The following is a 15177-nucleotide window of genomic DNA, read 5'->3' as shown; positions in this document are numbered from 1 at the left end:
AGTCACCAGGTTCTGTCCTGTCTGATTAGAACAGGTTCTGTCCTGTCTGGTCCTGTCTGGTTAGAACAGGTGGAGTCCTGACCTGTCTGGTTAGGACAGGTGGCCTCCTGATAGTCACCAGGTTCTGTCCTGTCTGGTTAGAACAGGTGGTCCTGATAGTCACAAGGTTCTGTCCTGTCTGGTTAGGACAGGTGGAGTCCTGATAGTCGCCAGGTTCTGTCCTGTCTGGTTAGGACAGGTGGCCTCCTGATAGTCACCAGGTTCTGTCCTGTCTGGTTAGGACAGGTGGCCTCCTGATAGTCACCAGGTTCTGTCCTGTCTGGTTAGGACAGGTAGACTCCTGATAGTCACCAGGTTCTGTCCTGTCTGGTTAGGACAGGTAGACTCCTGATAGTCACCAGGTTCTGTCCTGTCTGGTTAGGACAGGTAAACTCCTGATAGTCACCAGGTTCTGTCCTGTCTGGTTAGGACAGGTAAACTCCTGATAGTCGCAAGGTTCTGTCCTGTCTGGTTAGGACAGGTAAACTCCTGATAGTCGCAAGGTTCTGTCCTGTCTGGTTAGAACAGGTGGAGTCCTGATAGCCACCAGGTTCTGTCATGTCTGGACCTGTCTGGTTAGGACAGCTGGACTCCTGATAGTCGCCAGGTTCTGTCCTGTCTGGACCTGTCTGGTTAGGACAGGTAGCTCCTGATAGTCACCGGGTTCTGTCCTGTCTCGTTAGAACAGGTGGACTCCTGATAGTCACCAGGTTCTGTCCTGTCTGGTTAGGACAGGTGGGCTCCTGATAGTCGCCAGGTCCTGTCTGGTTAGGACAGGAGACTCCTGAAAGTCGCCAGGTTCTGTCCTGTCTGGTTAGGACAGGTGGACTCCTGATAGTCACCAGGTTCTGTCCTGTCTGGTTAGGACAGGTGGGCTCCTGATAGTCGCCAGGTCCTGTCTGGTTAGGACAGGTGGACTCCTGAAAGTCGCCAGGTTCTGTCCTGTCTGGTTAGGACAGGTGGACTCCTGATAGTCACCAGGTTCTGTCCTGTCTGGTTAGGACAGGTAGAGTCCTGTCTGGTCCTGTCTGGTCCTGTCTGGTTAGGACAGGTGGAGTCCTGATAGTCACCAGGTTCTGTCCTGGCTGGTTAGGACAGGTAAACTCCTGATAGTCACCAGGTTCTGTCCTCTCTGTTTAGAACAGGTTCTGTCCTGTCTGGTCCTGTCTGGTTAGGACAGGTAGACTCCTGATAGTCACCAGGTTCTGTCCTGTCGGGTTAGGACAGGTATACTCCTGATAGTCACCAGGTTCTGTCCTGTCTGGTTAGAACAGGTGGGCTCCTGATAGTCGCCAGGTTCTGTCCTGTCTGGTTAGGACAGGTGGGCTTCTGATAGTCGCCAGGTTCTGTCCTCTCTGGTTAGGACAGGTGGACTCCTGATAGTCACCAGGTTCTGTCCTGTCTGGTTAGGACAGGTGGAGTCCTGTCTGGTTAGGACAGGTGGAGTCCTGATAGTCACCAGGTTCTGTCCTGTCTGGTTAGGACAGGTAAACTCCTGATAGTCACCAGGTTCTGTCCTGTCTGGTCCTGTCTGGTTAGGACAGGTGGAGTCCTGATAGTCACCAGGTTCTGTCCTGTCTGGTCCTGTCTGGTTAGGACAGGTGGAGTCCTGATAGTCACCAGGTTCTGTCCTGTCTGGTTAGGACAGGAGGAGTCCTGATAGTCACCAGGTTCTGTCCTGTCTGGTTAGGACAGGTAAACTCCTGATAGTCACCAGGTTCTGTCCTGTCTGGTTAGGACAGGTTCTGTCCTGTCTGGTTAGGACAGTCACCACCTAGACAGACACAGCTGTTTCCTTTGAAGATGTTGATATGATTTTTAAAAATTTGAATGACCTTGAATCTTGTTGTTGTGGTTGTATAAGATATGGACACAAGCACTGAGATGTCTTTTTTTAAATGTTTTTATTTATTTAACCTTTTATAGAACTAGGCAAGTCAGTTAAGAACAAATTCTTATTTTCAACGACGGCCTACCAAAAGGATAAAGGCCTCCTGCCGGGGACAGGGGGGCCTGGGATTAAAAATAATACAATTTAGATATAGGACAAAATGCACATCACGACAAGAGAGACAACACTCCATAAAGAGAGACAACACTCCATAAAGAGAGACAACACTCCATAAAGAGAGACAACACTCCATAAAGAGAGACCTAAGACAACAACATAGTATGACAAGAGAGACAACACTACATAAAGAGAGACCTAAGACAACAACATAGTATGACAAGAGAGACAACACTCCATAAAGAGAGACCTAAGACAACAACATAGTATGACTAGAGAGACAACACTACATAAAGAGAGACCTAAGACAACAACATAGTATGACTAGAGAGACAACACTACATAAAGAGAGACCTAAGACAACAACATAGTATGACTAGAGAGACAACACTCCATAAAGAGAGACCTAAGACAACAACATAGTATGACTAGAGAGACAACACTACATAAAGAGAGACAACACTACATAAAGAGAGACCTAAGACGACAACATAGTATGACTAGAGAGACAACACTACATAAAGAGAGACAACACTACATAAAGAGACAACACTACATAAAGAGAGACCTAAGACAACAACATAGTATGACTAGAGAGACAACACTCCATAAAGAGAGACCTAAGACAACAACATAGTATGACTAGAGAGACAACACTACATAAAGAGAGACAACACTACATAAAGAGAGACAACACTACATAAAGAGAGACCTAAGACGACAACATAGTATGACTAGAGACAACACTACATAAAGAGAGACAACACTACATAAAGAGAGACAACACTACATAAAGAGAGACACCACTACATAAAGAGAGACCTAAGACGACAACATAGTATGACTAGAGAGACAACACTACATAAAGAGAGACCTAAGACAACAACATAGTATGACTAGAGAGACAACACTACATAAAGAGAGACAACACTACATAAAGAGAGACAACACTACATAAAGAGAGACAACACTACATAAAGAGAGACAACACTACATAAAGAGAGACCACACTACATAAAGAGACAACACTACATAGAGACAACACTCCATAAAGAGAGACCTAAGAGAACATAGCATGACAAGAGAGACAACACTCCATAAAGAGACAACACTACATAAAGAGAGACAACACTCCATAAAGAGAGACAACACTCCATAAAGAGAGACAACACTCCATAAAGAGAGACAACACTCCATAAAGAGAGACAACACTCCATAAAGAGAGACAACACTCCATAAAGAGACAACACTACATAAAGAGACAACACTACATAAAGAGAGACAACACTACATAAAGAGAGACAACACTCCATAAAGAGAGACAACACTCCATAAAGAGAGACCTAAGACAACAACATAGTATGACTAGAGAGACAACTACATAAAGAGAGACCTAAGACAACAACATAGCATGACTAGAGAGACAACACTACATAAAGAGAGACAACACTACATAAAGAGAGACCTAAGACAACAACATAGCATGACTAGAGAGACAACACTACATAAAGAGAGACAACACTCCATAAAGAGAGACCTAAGACAACAACATAGTATGACTAGAGAGACAACACTACATAAAGAGAGACCTAAGACAACAACATAGCATGACTAGAGAGACAACACTCCATAAAGAGAGACAACACTCCATAAAGAGAGACAACACTACATAAAGAGAGACAACACTACATAGAGACAACACTACATAAAGAGAGACCTAAGACAACATAGCATGACAAGAGACAACACTACATAAAGAGAGACAACACTCCATAAAGAGAGACAACACTCCATAAAGAGAGACAACACTACATAAAGAGAGACCTAAGACAACAACATAGCATGACTAGAGAGACAACACTACATAAAGAGAGACAACACTACATAGAGACAACACTACATAGAGACAACACTACATAAAGAGAGACCTAAGACAACATAGCATGACAAGAGACAACACTACATAAAGAGAGACAACACTACATAAAGAGAGACAACACTCCATAAAGAGAGACAACACTCCATAGAGAGAGACAACACTACATAAAGAGAGACACCACTACATAAAGAGAGACACCACTACATAAAGAGAGACAACACTACATAAAGAGAGACCTAAGACAACAACATAGCATGACAAGAGAGACAACACTACATAAAGAGAGACAACACTACATAAAGAGAGACAACACTCCATAAAGAGAGACAACACTACATAAAGAGAGACCTAAGACAACAACATAGCATGACAAGAGAGACACCACTACATAAAGAGAGACCTAAGACAACAACATAGCATGACTAGAGAGACAACACTCCATAAAGAGAGACCTAAGACAACAACATAGCATGACTAGAGAGACAACACTACATAAAGAGAGACAACACTACATAAAGAGAGACCTAAGACAACAACATAGCATGACAAGAGAGACACCACTACATAGAGAGACAACACTCCATAAAGAGAGACAACACTCCATAAAGAGAGACAACACTACATAGAGAGAGACAACACTCCATAAAGAGAGACCTAAGACAACAACATAGTATGACTAGAGAGACAACACTACATAAAGAGAGACCTAAGACAACAACATCGCATGACAAGAGAGAACACTACATAAAGAGACAACACTCCATAAAGAGAGACAACACTCCATAAAGAGAGACAACACTACATAGAGAGACAACACTCCATAAAGAGAGACAACACTCCATAAAGAGACAACACTCCATAAAGAGAGACAACACTCCATAAAGAGAGACAACACTACATAGAGAGACAACACTCCATAAAGAGAGACACCACTACATAGAGAGACAACACTCCATAAAGAGAGACAACACTCCATAAAGAGAGACCTAAGACAACAACATAGCATGACAAGAGAGACACCACTACATAGAGAGACAACACTCCATAAAGAGAGACAACACTCCATAAAGAGAGACAACACTACATAGAGAGAGACAACACTCCATAAAGAGAGACAACACTACATAAAGAGAGACAACACTACATAAAGAGAGACCTAAGACAACAACATAGCATGACAAGAGAGACACCACTACATAGAGAGACAACACTCCATAAAGAGAGACAACACTACATAGAGAGAGACAACACTCCATAAAGAGAGACAACACTCCATAAAGAGAGACAACACTACATAAAGAGAGACAACACTACATAAAGAGAGACAACACTACATAGAGAGAGACCTAAGACAACAACATAGCATGACTAGAGAGACAACACTACATAAAGAGAGACAACACTCCATAAAGAGAGACAACACTACATAAAGAGAGACCTAAGACAACAACATAGCATGACAAGAGAGACACCACTACATAAAGAGAGACAACACTACATAAAGAGAGACCTAAGACAACAACATAGCATGACTAGAGAGACAACACTACATAAAGAGAGACAACACTACATAAAGAGAGACCTAAGACAACAACATAGCATGACAAGAGAGACACCACTACATAAAGAGAGACAACACTCCATAAAGAGAGACCTAAGACAACAACATAGCATGACTAGAGAGACAACACTCCATAAAGAGAGACACCACTACATAGAGAGAGACCTAAGACAACAACATAGCATGACAAGAGAGACAACACTACATAAAGAGAGACAACACTACATAAAGAGAGACCTAAGACAACAACATAGCATGACAAGAGAGACAACACTACATAAAGAGAGACCTAAGACAACAACATAGCATGACTAGAGAGACAACACTACATAAAGAGACAACACTACATAAAGAGAGACCTAAGACGACAACATAGCATGACAAGAGAGACAACACTACATAAAGAGAGACCTAAGACAACAACATAGCATGACTAGAGAGACAACACTACATAAAGAGAGACCTAAGACAACAACATAGCATGACTAGAGAGACAACACTACATAAAGAGAGACCTAAGACAACAACATAGCATGACTAGAGAGACAACACTGACATAAAGAGACAACACATAGCATGGTAGCAACACTAGCATGGACACAACGACATAATGAGCAACAACATAGCATGACAAGAGACAACACTAGCATGGTAGCAACACAACAACATAGCATGGTAGAACACGACGACATAGCATGGTAGCAACACACGACATAGCATGGTAGCAACACGAGACATAGCATGGTAGCAACACGCACGACATAGCATGGTAGCAACACTACATAAACGACATAGCATGGTAGCAACACGACGACATAGCATGGTAGCAACACGACGACATAGCATGGTAGCAACACGACGACATAGCATGGTAGCAACACGACGACATAGCATGGTAGCAACACGACGACATAGCATGGTAGCAACACGACGACATAGCATGGTAGCAACACGACGACATAGCATGGTAGCAACACGACGACATAGCATGGTAGCAACACACGACGACATAGCATGGTAGCAACACGACGACATAGCATGGTAGCAACACGACGACATAGCATGGTAGCAACACGACGACGACATAGCATGGTAGCAACACGACGACATAGCATGGTAGCAACACGACGACATAGCATGGTAGCAACACGAACACATGGTAGCAACACGACGACATAGCATGGTAGCAACACGACGACATAGCATGGTAGCAACACGACGACATAGCATGGTAGCAACACGACGACATAGCATGGTAGCAACACGACGACATAGCATGGTAGCAACACGACGACATAGCATGGTAGCAACACGACGACATAGCATGGTAGCAACACGACGACATAGCATGGTAGCAACACGACGACATAGCATGGTAGCAACACGACGACATAGCATGGTAGCAACACGACGACATAGCATGGTAGCAACACGACGACATAGCATGGTAGCAACACGACGACATAGCATGGTAGCAACACGACGACATAGCATGGTAGCAACACGACGACATAGCATGGTAGCAACACGACGACATAGCATGGTAGCAACACGACGACATAGCATGGTAGCAACACGACGACATAGCATGGTAGCAACACGACGACAGCATGGTAGCAACACGACGACATAGCATGGTAGCAACACGACGACATAGCATGGTAGCAACACGACGACATAGCATGGTAGCAACACGACGACATAGCATGGTAGCAACACGACGACAGCATGGTAGCAACACGACGACATAGCATGGTAGCAACACGACGACATAGCATGGTAGCAACACGACGACATAGCATGGTAGCAACACGACGACATAGCATGGTAGCAGCAACATGGTAGCAGAATAAAACATGTGACAAACATTATTGGGCCCAGACAACAGCACAAAGGGCAAGAAGGTAGAGACGACAATATATCACACGAAGCAGCTACAACTGTCACTAAGACTGTCCAAACGGCTCCCATTCACAGACACATCACACAAAGCAGCCACAACCGTCACTAAGACTGTCCAAACGGCTCCCATTCACAGACACATCACACAAAGCAGCCACAACCGTCACTAAGACGTGTCTGTGAATGGGAGCCGTTTGGACAGTCTTAGTGACGGTTGTAGCTGCTTTGTGGGATGTGTCTGTGAATGGGAGCCGTTTGGACAGTCTTAGTGACGGTTGTAGCTGCTTTGTGTGATGTGTCTGTGAATGGGAGCCGCTTGGACAGTCTTAGTGACGGTTGTAGCTGCTTTGTGGGATGTGTCTGTGAATGGGAGCCGTTTGGACAGTCTTAGTGACGGTTGTAGCTGCTTTGTGTGATGTGTCTGTGAATGGGAGCCGTTTGGACAATCACACAAAGCAGCTACAACCGTCACTAAGACTGTCCAAACGGCTCCCATTCACAGACACATCCCACAAAGCAGCTACAACTGTCAGTAAGAGAGTCTGTGGTTAAGTCTTTTAAATATGTCTGAAACATATCAAAGTATCATTAAATTATTAGTGGTAATTATCTATTATTATTATTATTATTATTATGTTTTGTTGTCTCTACCTTGCCCTTTGTGCTGTTGATTGGAGTTGATCAGGCTGTTGATTGGAGTTGATCAGGCTGTTGATTGGAGTTGATCAGGCTGTTGATTGGAGTTGATCAGGCTGTTGATTGGAGTTGATCGGGCTGTTGATTGGAGTTGATCAGGCTGTTGATTGGAGTTGATCAGGCTGTTGATTGGAGTTGATCAGGCTGTTGATTGGAGTTGATCAGGCTGTTGATTGGAGTTGATCGGGCTGTTGATTGGAGTTGATCAGGCTGTTGATTGGAGTTGATCAGGCTGTTGATCAGGCTGTTGATTGGAGTTGATCAGGCTGTTGATCAGGCTGTTGATCAGGCTGTTGATTGGAGTTGATCGGGCTGTTGATTGGAGTTGATCGGGCTGTTGATTGGAGTTGATCGGGCTGTTGATTGGAGTTGATCGGGCTGTTGATTGGAGTTGATCGGGCTGTTGATTGGAGTTGATCGGGCTGTTGATTGGAGTTGATCGGGCTGTTGATTGGAGTTGATCGGGCTGTTGATCGGGCTGTTGATCGGGCTGTTGATCGGCTGTTGATCAGGCTGTTGATTGGAGTTGATCAGGCTGTTGATTGGAGTTGATCAGGCTGTTGATTGGAGTTGATCAGGCTGTTGATTGGAGTTGATCAGGCTGTTGATTGGAGTTGATCAGGCTGTTGATTGGAGTTGATCAGGCTGTTGATTGGAGTTGATCAGGCTGTTGATTGGAGTTGATCAGGCTGTTGATTGGAGTTGATCAGGCTGTTGATCAGGCTGTTGATCAGGCTGTTGATCAGGCTGTTGATTGGAGTTGATCAGGCTGTTGATTGGAGATGATCAGGCTGTTGATTGGAGATGATCGGGCTGTTGATTGGAGTTGATCGGGCTGTTGATTGGAGTTGATCGGGCTGTTGATTGGAGTTGATCGGGCTGTTGATTGGAGTTGATCGGGCTGTTGATTGGAGTTGATCGGGCTGTTGATTGGAGTTGATCGGGCTGTTGATTGGAGTTGATCGGGCTGTTGATTGGAGTTGATCGGGCTGTTGATTGGAGTTGATCGGGCTGTTGATTGGAGTTGATCGGGCTGTTGATTGTGGCCTGTGGAATGTTGTCCCACTTCCTCGTCAATGGGTGTCGTACAAGCCGATCCAGAGCATCCCAAACATGCTCATTGGGTGACATGCCTGGTGAGTCTGCAGGACACGGAAGAACTGAGACATTTTCAGCTTCCAGGAATTGTGTCCAGATCCTTGTGACATGGGGGCCGTACATTATCATGCTGAAACATGAGGTGATGGAGGAGGATGAACGGCACCACAATGGGCCTCAGGATCTCGTCGTGAGACAAAAAACTGCACATTTTAGTGGCCTTCCCCCAGCACAAGGTGCACCTGTGTAATGACCACGATGTTTAATCAGCTTCTTGATATGCCACACCTGTCAGGTGGATGAATTATCTTGGTAAAGGAGAAATGCTCACTGACAGGGATGTCAACAAATTCGTGCACCGAATTTGAGAGAGAAACTTTTTGTGCGTTTTTTTTTAACATTTCTGGGATCTTTTCTATTTCATGAAACATGGGACCAACACTTTATATGTTGAGTTTTATATTATTTTTCAGTATAGAAGGTAAAGTTTAAAAAATAAAAACCTTCAACCGGTCTGTTTATCAATACCTGGGTATATAGTAAAATTAGAGATATATACTAGCCAGCTTTACGCCAAGCCCACCACCTAAGCCCCATTTCCTTCCAGAAAAAACCCTGGACACACACACACACCTACTAGACCCAAAATACGACCGTTGAATTAAAATATATTCAAAGTCTATAATCTAATTTTGTCTGCGTGTTGCAGAGTAACGACGGAGAAGAGCGTCTAGCTGTGGTCAGACTGCTGGCCAAGCTGTTTGGAGCCAAAGACTCAGAACTGGCCACTCAGAACAGACCGCTGTGGCAATGCTTTCTGGGACGGTGAGACACACACACACATTACACAGCCGCACGCACACGCTTGGGTGCACACACACACACACACACACACACATTACACGCACACGCTTGGGTGCACACACACACACACACACACACTTGTAGTAGAGGTCCTTTGCGTTAACAAGGTGTTTGTGTGCTCTATCCCCAGGTTCAATGACATCCATGTCCCAGTGAGGCTTGAGTCGGTCAAGTTCGCTTCCCACTGTCTGATGAACCATCCAGATCTGGCCAGAGACCTGACAGGTAGGTGTCAACTGTCCAGACCTGGCCAGAGACCTGACAGGTAGGTGTCAACTGTCCAGACCTGGCCAGAGACCTCACAGGTAGGTGTCTGATGACCCATCCAGATCTGGCCAGAGACCTGACAGGTAGGTGTCAACTGTCCAGATCTGGCCAGAGACCTGACAGGTAGGTGACAACTGTCCAGACCTGGCCAGAGACCTGACAGGTAGGTGTCAACTGTCCAGACCTGGCCAGAGACCTCACAGGTAGGTGTCTGATGACCCATCCAGATCTGGCCAGAGACCTGACAGGTAGGTGTCAACTGTCCAGATCTGGCCAGAGACCTCACAGGTAGGTGTCAACTGTCCAGACCTGGCCAGAGACCTGACAGGTAGGTGTCACCTGTCCAGACCTGGCCAGAGACCTGACAGGTAGGTGTCAACTGTCCAGACCTGGCCAGAGACCTCACAGGTAGGTGTCTGATGACCCATCCAGATCTGGCCAGAGACCTGACAGGTAGGTGTCTAATGAACCATCCAGATCTGGCCAGAGACCTGACAGGTAGGTGTCAACTGTCCAGACCTGGCCAGAGACCTCATAGGTAGGTGTCAACTGTCCAGACCTGGCCAGAGACCTGACAGGTAGGTGTCTGAACTGTCCAGACCTGGCCAGAGACCTCATAGGTAGGTGTCTGATGAACCATCCAGACCTGGCCAGAGACCTCACAGGTAGGTGTCACCTGTCCAGACCTGGCCAGAGACCTGACAGGTAGGTGTCTGATGAACCATCCAGACCTGGCCAGAGACCTCACAGGTAGGTGTCACCTGTCCAGACCTGGCCAGAGACCTCACAGGTAGGTGTCACCTGTCCAGACCTGGCCAGAGACCTGACAGGTAGGTGTCACCTGTCCAGACCTGGCCAGAGACCTCACAGGTAGGTATCAACTGTCCAGACCTGACCAGAGACCTCACAGGTAGGTATCAACTGTCCAGACCTGGCCAGAGACCTCACAGGTAGGTGACAACTGTCCAGACCTGGTTTTAAAGGTGTCTGAGGAACCTTCCAGACCTGGTTTTAAAGGTGTCTGAGGAACCTTCCAGACCTGGTTTTAAAGGTGTCTGAGGAACCTTCCAGACCTGGTTTTAAAGGTGTCTGAGGAACCTTCCAGACCTGGTTTTAAAGGTGTCTGAGGAACCGTCCAGACCTGGTTTTAAAGGTGTCTGAGGAACCTTCCAGACCTGGTTTTAAAGGTGTCTGAGGAACCTTCCAGACCTGGTTTTAAAGACCTCACAGGGACCTTCTTTGAAGTCCCACGACCGAGTTTGGGAGGCGCTGCCCTAACCAAATATGTCTGTATCGTCCAATCAGAGTTCCTGAAAGTGCGATCACATGACCCAGAGGAGGCGATCCGACACGACGTCATCGTAACGATCATCAACGCCGGGAAGAAAGACTTGAACCTGGTTAACGACCAACTGCTGGGCTTCGTTAGGGAGAGGACCCTGGACAAGAGGGTGCGACCTCAGTTCTTTATTCTCACCTGACCTCTACCTTCTCAGTTCTTTATTCTCACCTGACCTCTACCTTCTCCGTTCTTTATTCTCACCACCTGACCTCTACCTTCTCCGTTCTTTATTCTCACCTGACCTCTACCTTCTCCGTTCTTTATTCTCACCTGACCTCTACCTTCTCAGTTCTTTATTCTCACCTGACCTCTACCTTCTCCGTTCTTTATTCTCACCTGACCTCTACCTTCTCCGTTCTTTATTCTCACCTGACCTCTACCTTCTCAGTTCTTTATTCTCACCTGACCTCTACCTTCTCCGTTCTTTATTCTCACCTGACCTCTACCTTCTCCGTTCTTTATTCTCACCACCTGACCTCTACCTTCTCCGTTCTTTATTCTCACCTGACCTCTACCTTCTCAGTTCTTTATTCTCACCTGACCTCTACCTTCTCCGTTCTTTATTCTCACCTGACCTCTACCTTCTCAGTTCTTTATTCTCACCTGACCTCTACCTTCTCCGTTCTTTATTCTCACCTGACCTCTACCTTCTCAGTTCTTTATTCTCACCTGACCTCTACCTTCTCCGTTCTTTATTCTCACCTGACCTCTACCTTCTCAGTTCTCACCTGACCTCTACCTTCTCCGTTCTTTATTCTCACCTGACCTCTACCTTCTCAGTTCTTTATTCTCACCTGACCTCTACCTTCTCAGTTCTTTATTCTCACCTGACCTCTACCTTCTCCGTTCTTTATTCTCACCTGACCTCTACCTTCTCCGTTCTTTATTCTCACCACCTGACCTCTACCTTCTCCGTTCTTTATTCTCACCTGACCTCTACCTTCTCCGTTCTTTATTCTCACCTGACCTCTACCTTCTCAGTTCTTTATTCTCACCTGACCTCTACCTTCTCCGTTCTTTATTCTCACCTGACCTCTACCTTCTCCGTTCTTTATTCTCACCTGACCTCTACCTTCTCAGTTCTTTATTCTCACCTGACCTCTACCTTCTCCGTTCTTTATTCTCACCTGACCTCTACCTTCTCAGTTCTTTATTCTCACCTGACCTCTACCTTCTCCGTTCTTTATTCTCACCTGACCTCTACCTTCTCAGTTCTCACCTGACCTCTACCTTCTCCGTTCTTTATTCTCACCTGACCTCTACCTTCTCAGTTCTCACCTGACCTCTACCTTCTCCGTTCTTTATTCTCACCTGACCTCTACCTTCTCAGTTCTTTATTCTCACCTGACCTCTACCTTCTCCGTTCTTTATTCTCACCTGACCTCTACCTTCTCCGTTCTTTATTCTCACCTGACCTCTACCTTCTCCGTTCTTTATTCTCACCTGACCTCTACTTTCTCCGTTCTCACCTGACCTCTACCTTCTCCGTTCTCACCTGACCTCTACCTTCTCCGTTCTTTATTCTCACCTGACCTCTACCTTCTCTGTTCTTTATTCTCACCTGACCTCTACCTTCTCAGTTCTTTATTCTCACCTGACCTCTACCTTCTCCGTTCTCACCTGACCTCTACCTTCTCCGTTCTCACCTGACCTCTACCTTCTCCGTTCTCACCTGACCTCTACCTTCTCCGTTCTTTATTCTCACCTGACCTCTACCTTCTCAGTTCTTTATTCTCACCTGACCTCTACCTTCTCAGTTATTTATTCTCACCACCTGACCTCTACCTTCTCAGTTATTTATTCTCACCACCTGACCTCTACCTTCTCAGTTCTTTATTCTCACCACCTGACCTCTACCTTCTCAGTTCTTTATTCTCACCACCTGACCTCTACCTTCTCAGTTCTTTATTCTCACCACCTGACCTCTACCTTCTCAGTTCTTTATTCTCACCACCTGACCTCTACCTTCTCAGTTCTTTATTCTCACCACCTGACCTCTACCTTCTCAGTTCTTTATTCTCACCACCTGACCTCTACCTTCTCAGTTCTTTATTCTCACCACCTGACCTCTACCTTCTCAGTTATTTATTCTCACCACCTGACCTCTACCTTCTCAGTTATTTATTCTCACCACCTGACCTCTACCTTCTCAGTTCTTAATTCTCACTTCACATCTTTTCATTCTCATCTCTTTGTTTTGGAAAGTAATAGTTTGTTATGTTTATCTTTCTCTCCTCTCCTCCTCCCCCCTCCTCTCCTCTCCCCTCCCCCTCCTCCTCTCTCCCCTCTCTCTCTCCTCCTCTCCCCTCTCTCTCCCCTCCCCTTCCTCTCTCTCCTCCTCCTCCTCCTCTCCTCCCCCTCTCCCTCCCCCTCCTCTCTCCTCTCCTCTCCCCCTCTCTCTCCTCCTCCTCTCCTCCTCTCCCCTCTCTCTCCCTCTCCCCCTCTCTCCTCTCCTCCTCTCCCCCTCTCTCTCCTCCCCCTCCTCTCCTCTCTCCCTCCTCCCCTCCCTCCTCTCCTCTCCCCCTCCCCCCCTCCTCTCCTCCTCCTCCTCCTCTCTCCTCCTCTCCCCTCTCTCCTCTCCTCTCTCCCCTCTCTCTCTCTCCTCTCCTCCTCCTCTCTCTCCCCTCTCTCCTCCCCTCCTCCTCCTCCCTCTCCTCTCCTCTCCCCCTCTCTCTCCTCCTCCTCTCCTCTCCTCCCCCTCTCTCCCCTCCTCCTCCTCCTCTCCTCCTCTCCCTCCTCTCTCTCCTCCTCTCCCCCTCTCTCTCCTCCCCCTCCTCTCCTCTCCCCCTCCTCCCCCTCCTCTCCTCCTCTCCCCTCCTCCCCCTCCTCCCTCTCCTCTCCTCCTCTCTCCCCTCTCCTCTCCCCTCCCCCTCCTCTCCTCTCCTCCTCTCCTCCTCCTCTCCTCCCCCCCTCCCCCTCCTCTCTCTCTCCTCCTCTCCTCTCTCTCCTCTCTCCTCCTCCTCTCTCCTCCTCCTCTCCCCTCTCTCTCCTCCTCTCCTCTCCTCTCTCTCCTCCCCCCCTCCTCTCTCCTCTCCTCTCCCCTCCCTCTCCCCCCTCTCCTCTCTCCCCTCCTCTCCTCCCCCCCCCTCCTTCTCCCCCCTCCTCTCTCCTCCTCTCCTCTCCTCCTCTCCCCTCTCCTCCCCTCCCCTTCCTCTCTCTCCCTCCCCCCTCTCCTCCCCCCTCCTCTGCTCTCCCCCTCCTCTCCTCCTCTCCTCTCCCCTCCTCCTCTCTCTCCCTCTCCCTCCCCTCTCCCTCTCCTCCCTCCTCTCCTCTCCCTCTCCTCCCCTCCTCTCCTCTCCCCCTCCTCTCCTCTCCCCCCTCCTCTCCTCCCCCTCCTCTCCTCCCCCTCCTCTCCTCTCCCCCCCCTCCTCTCCTCCCCCCTCTCTCCTCCTCCCTCCTCTCCCCTCTCCCTCCCCTCCCCTTCCTCTCTCTCCTCCTCTCCTCTCCCCCTCCTCTGCTCTCCCCCTCCTCTCCTCTCCCCCCTCCTCTCCTCCCCCTCCTCTCCTCTCCCCCTCCTCTCC

General features: G+C 47.4%; 1 protein-coding gene across 1 annotated transcript in view; it reads left to right on the top strand.

The window, feature by feature from the left end:
- Positions 1–15177, top strand: part of LOC135561956 (sister chromatid cohesion protein PDS5 homolog A-like) — a 34855-nt gene that overhangs the window by 12919 nt on the left and 6759 nt on the right. Inside the window, exons 3-5 of the mRNA XM_065004486.1 lie at positions 9893–10008; positions 10178–10272; positions 11620–11765. Of these exons, the coding sequence (XP_064860558.1) occupies positions 9893–10008; positions 10178–10272; positions 11620–11765 (357 nt within the window). The remainder of the gene's footprint in view (positions 1–9892; positions 10009–10177; positions 10273–11619; positions 11766–15177) is intronic.

The sequence above is a fragment of the Oncorhynchus nerka genome, linkage group LG18 (assembly GCF_034236695.1).
Source record: "Oncorhynchus nerka isolate Pitt River linkage group LG18, Oner_Uvic_2.0, whole genome shotgun sequence".
In the NCBI taxonomy this organism is placed as follows: domain Eukaryota; kingdom Metazoa; phylum Chordata; class Actinopteri; order Salmoniformes; family Salmonidae; genus Oncorhynchus; species Oncorhynchus nerka.
This window is presented reverse-complemented; position numbering and strand designations above follow the sequence as displayed.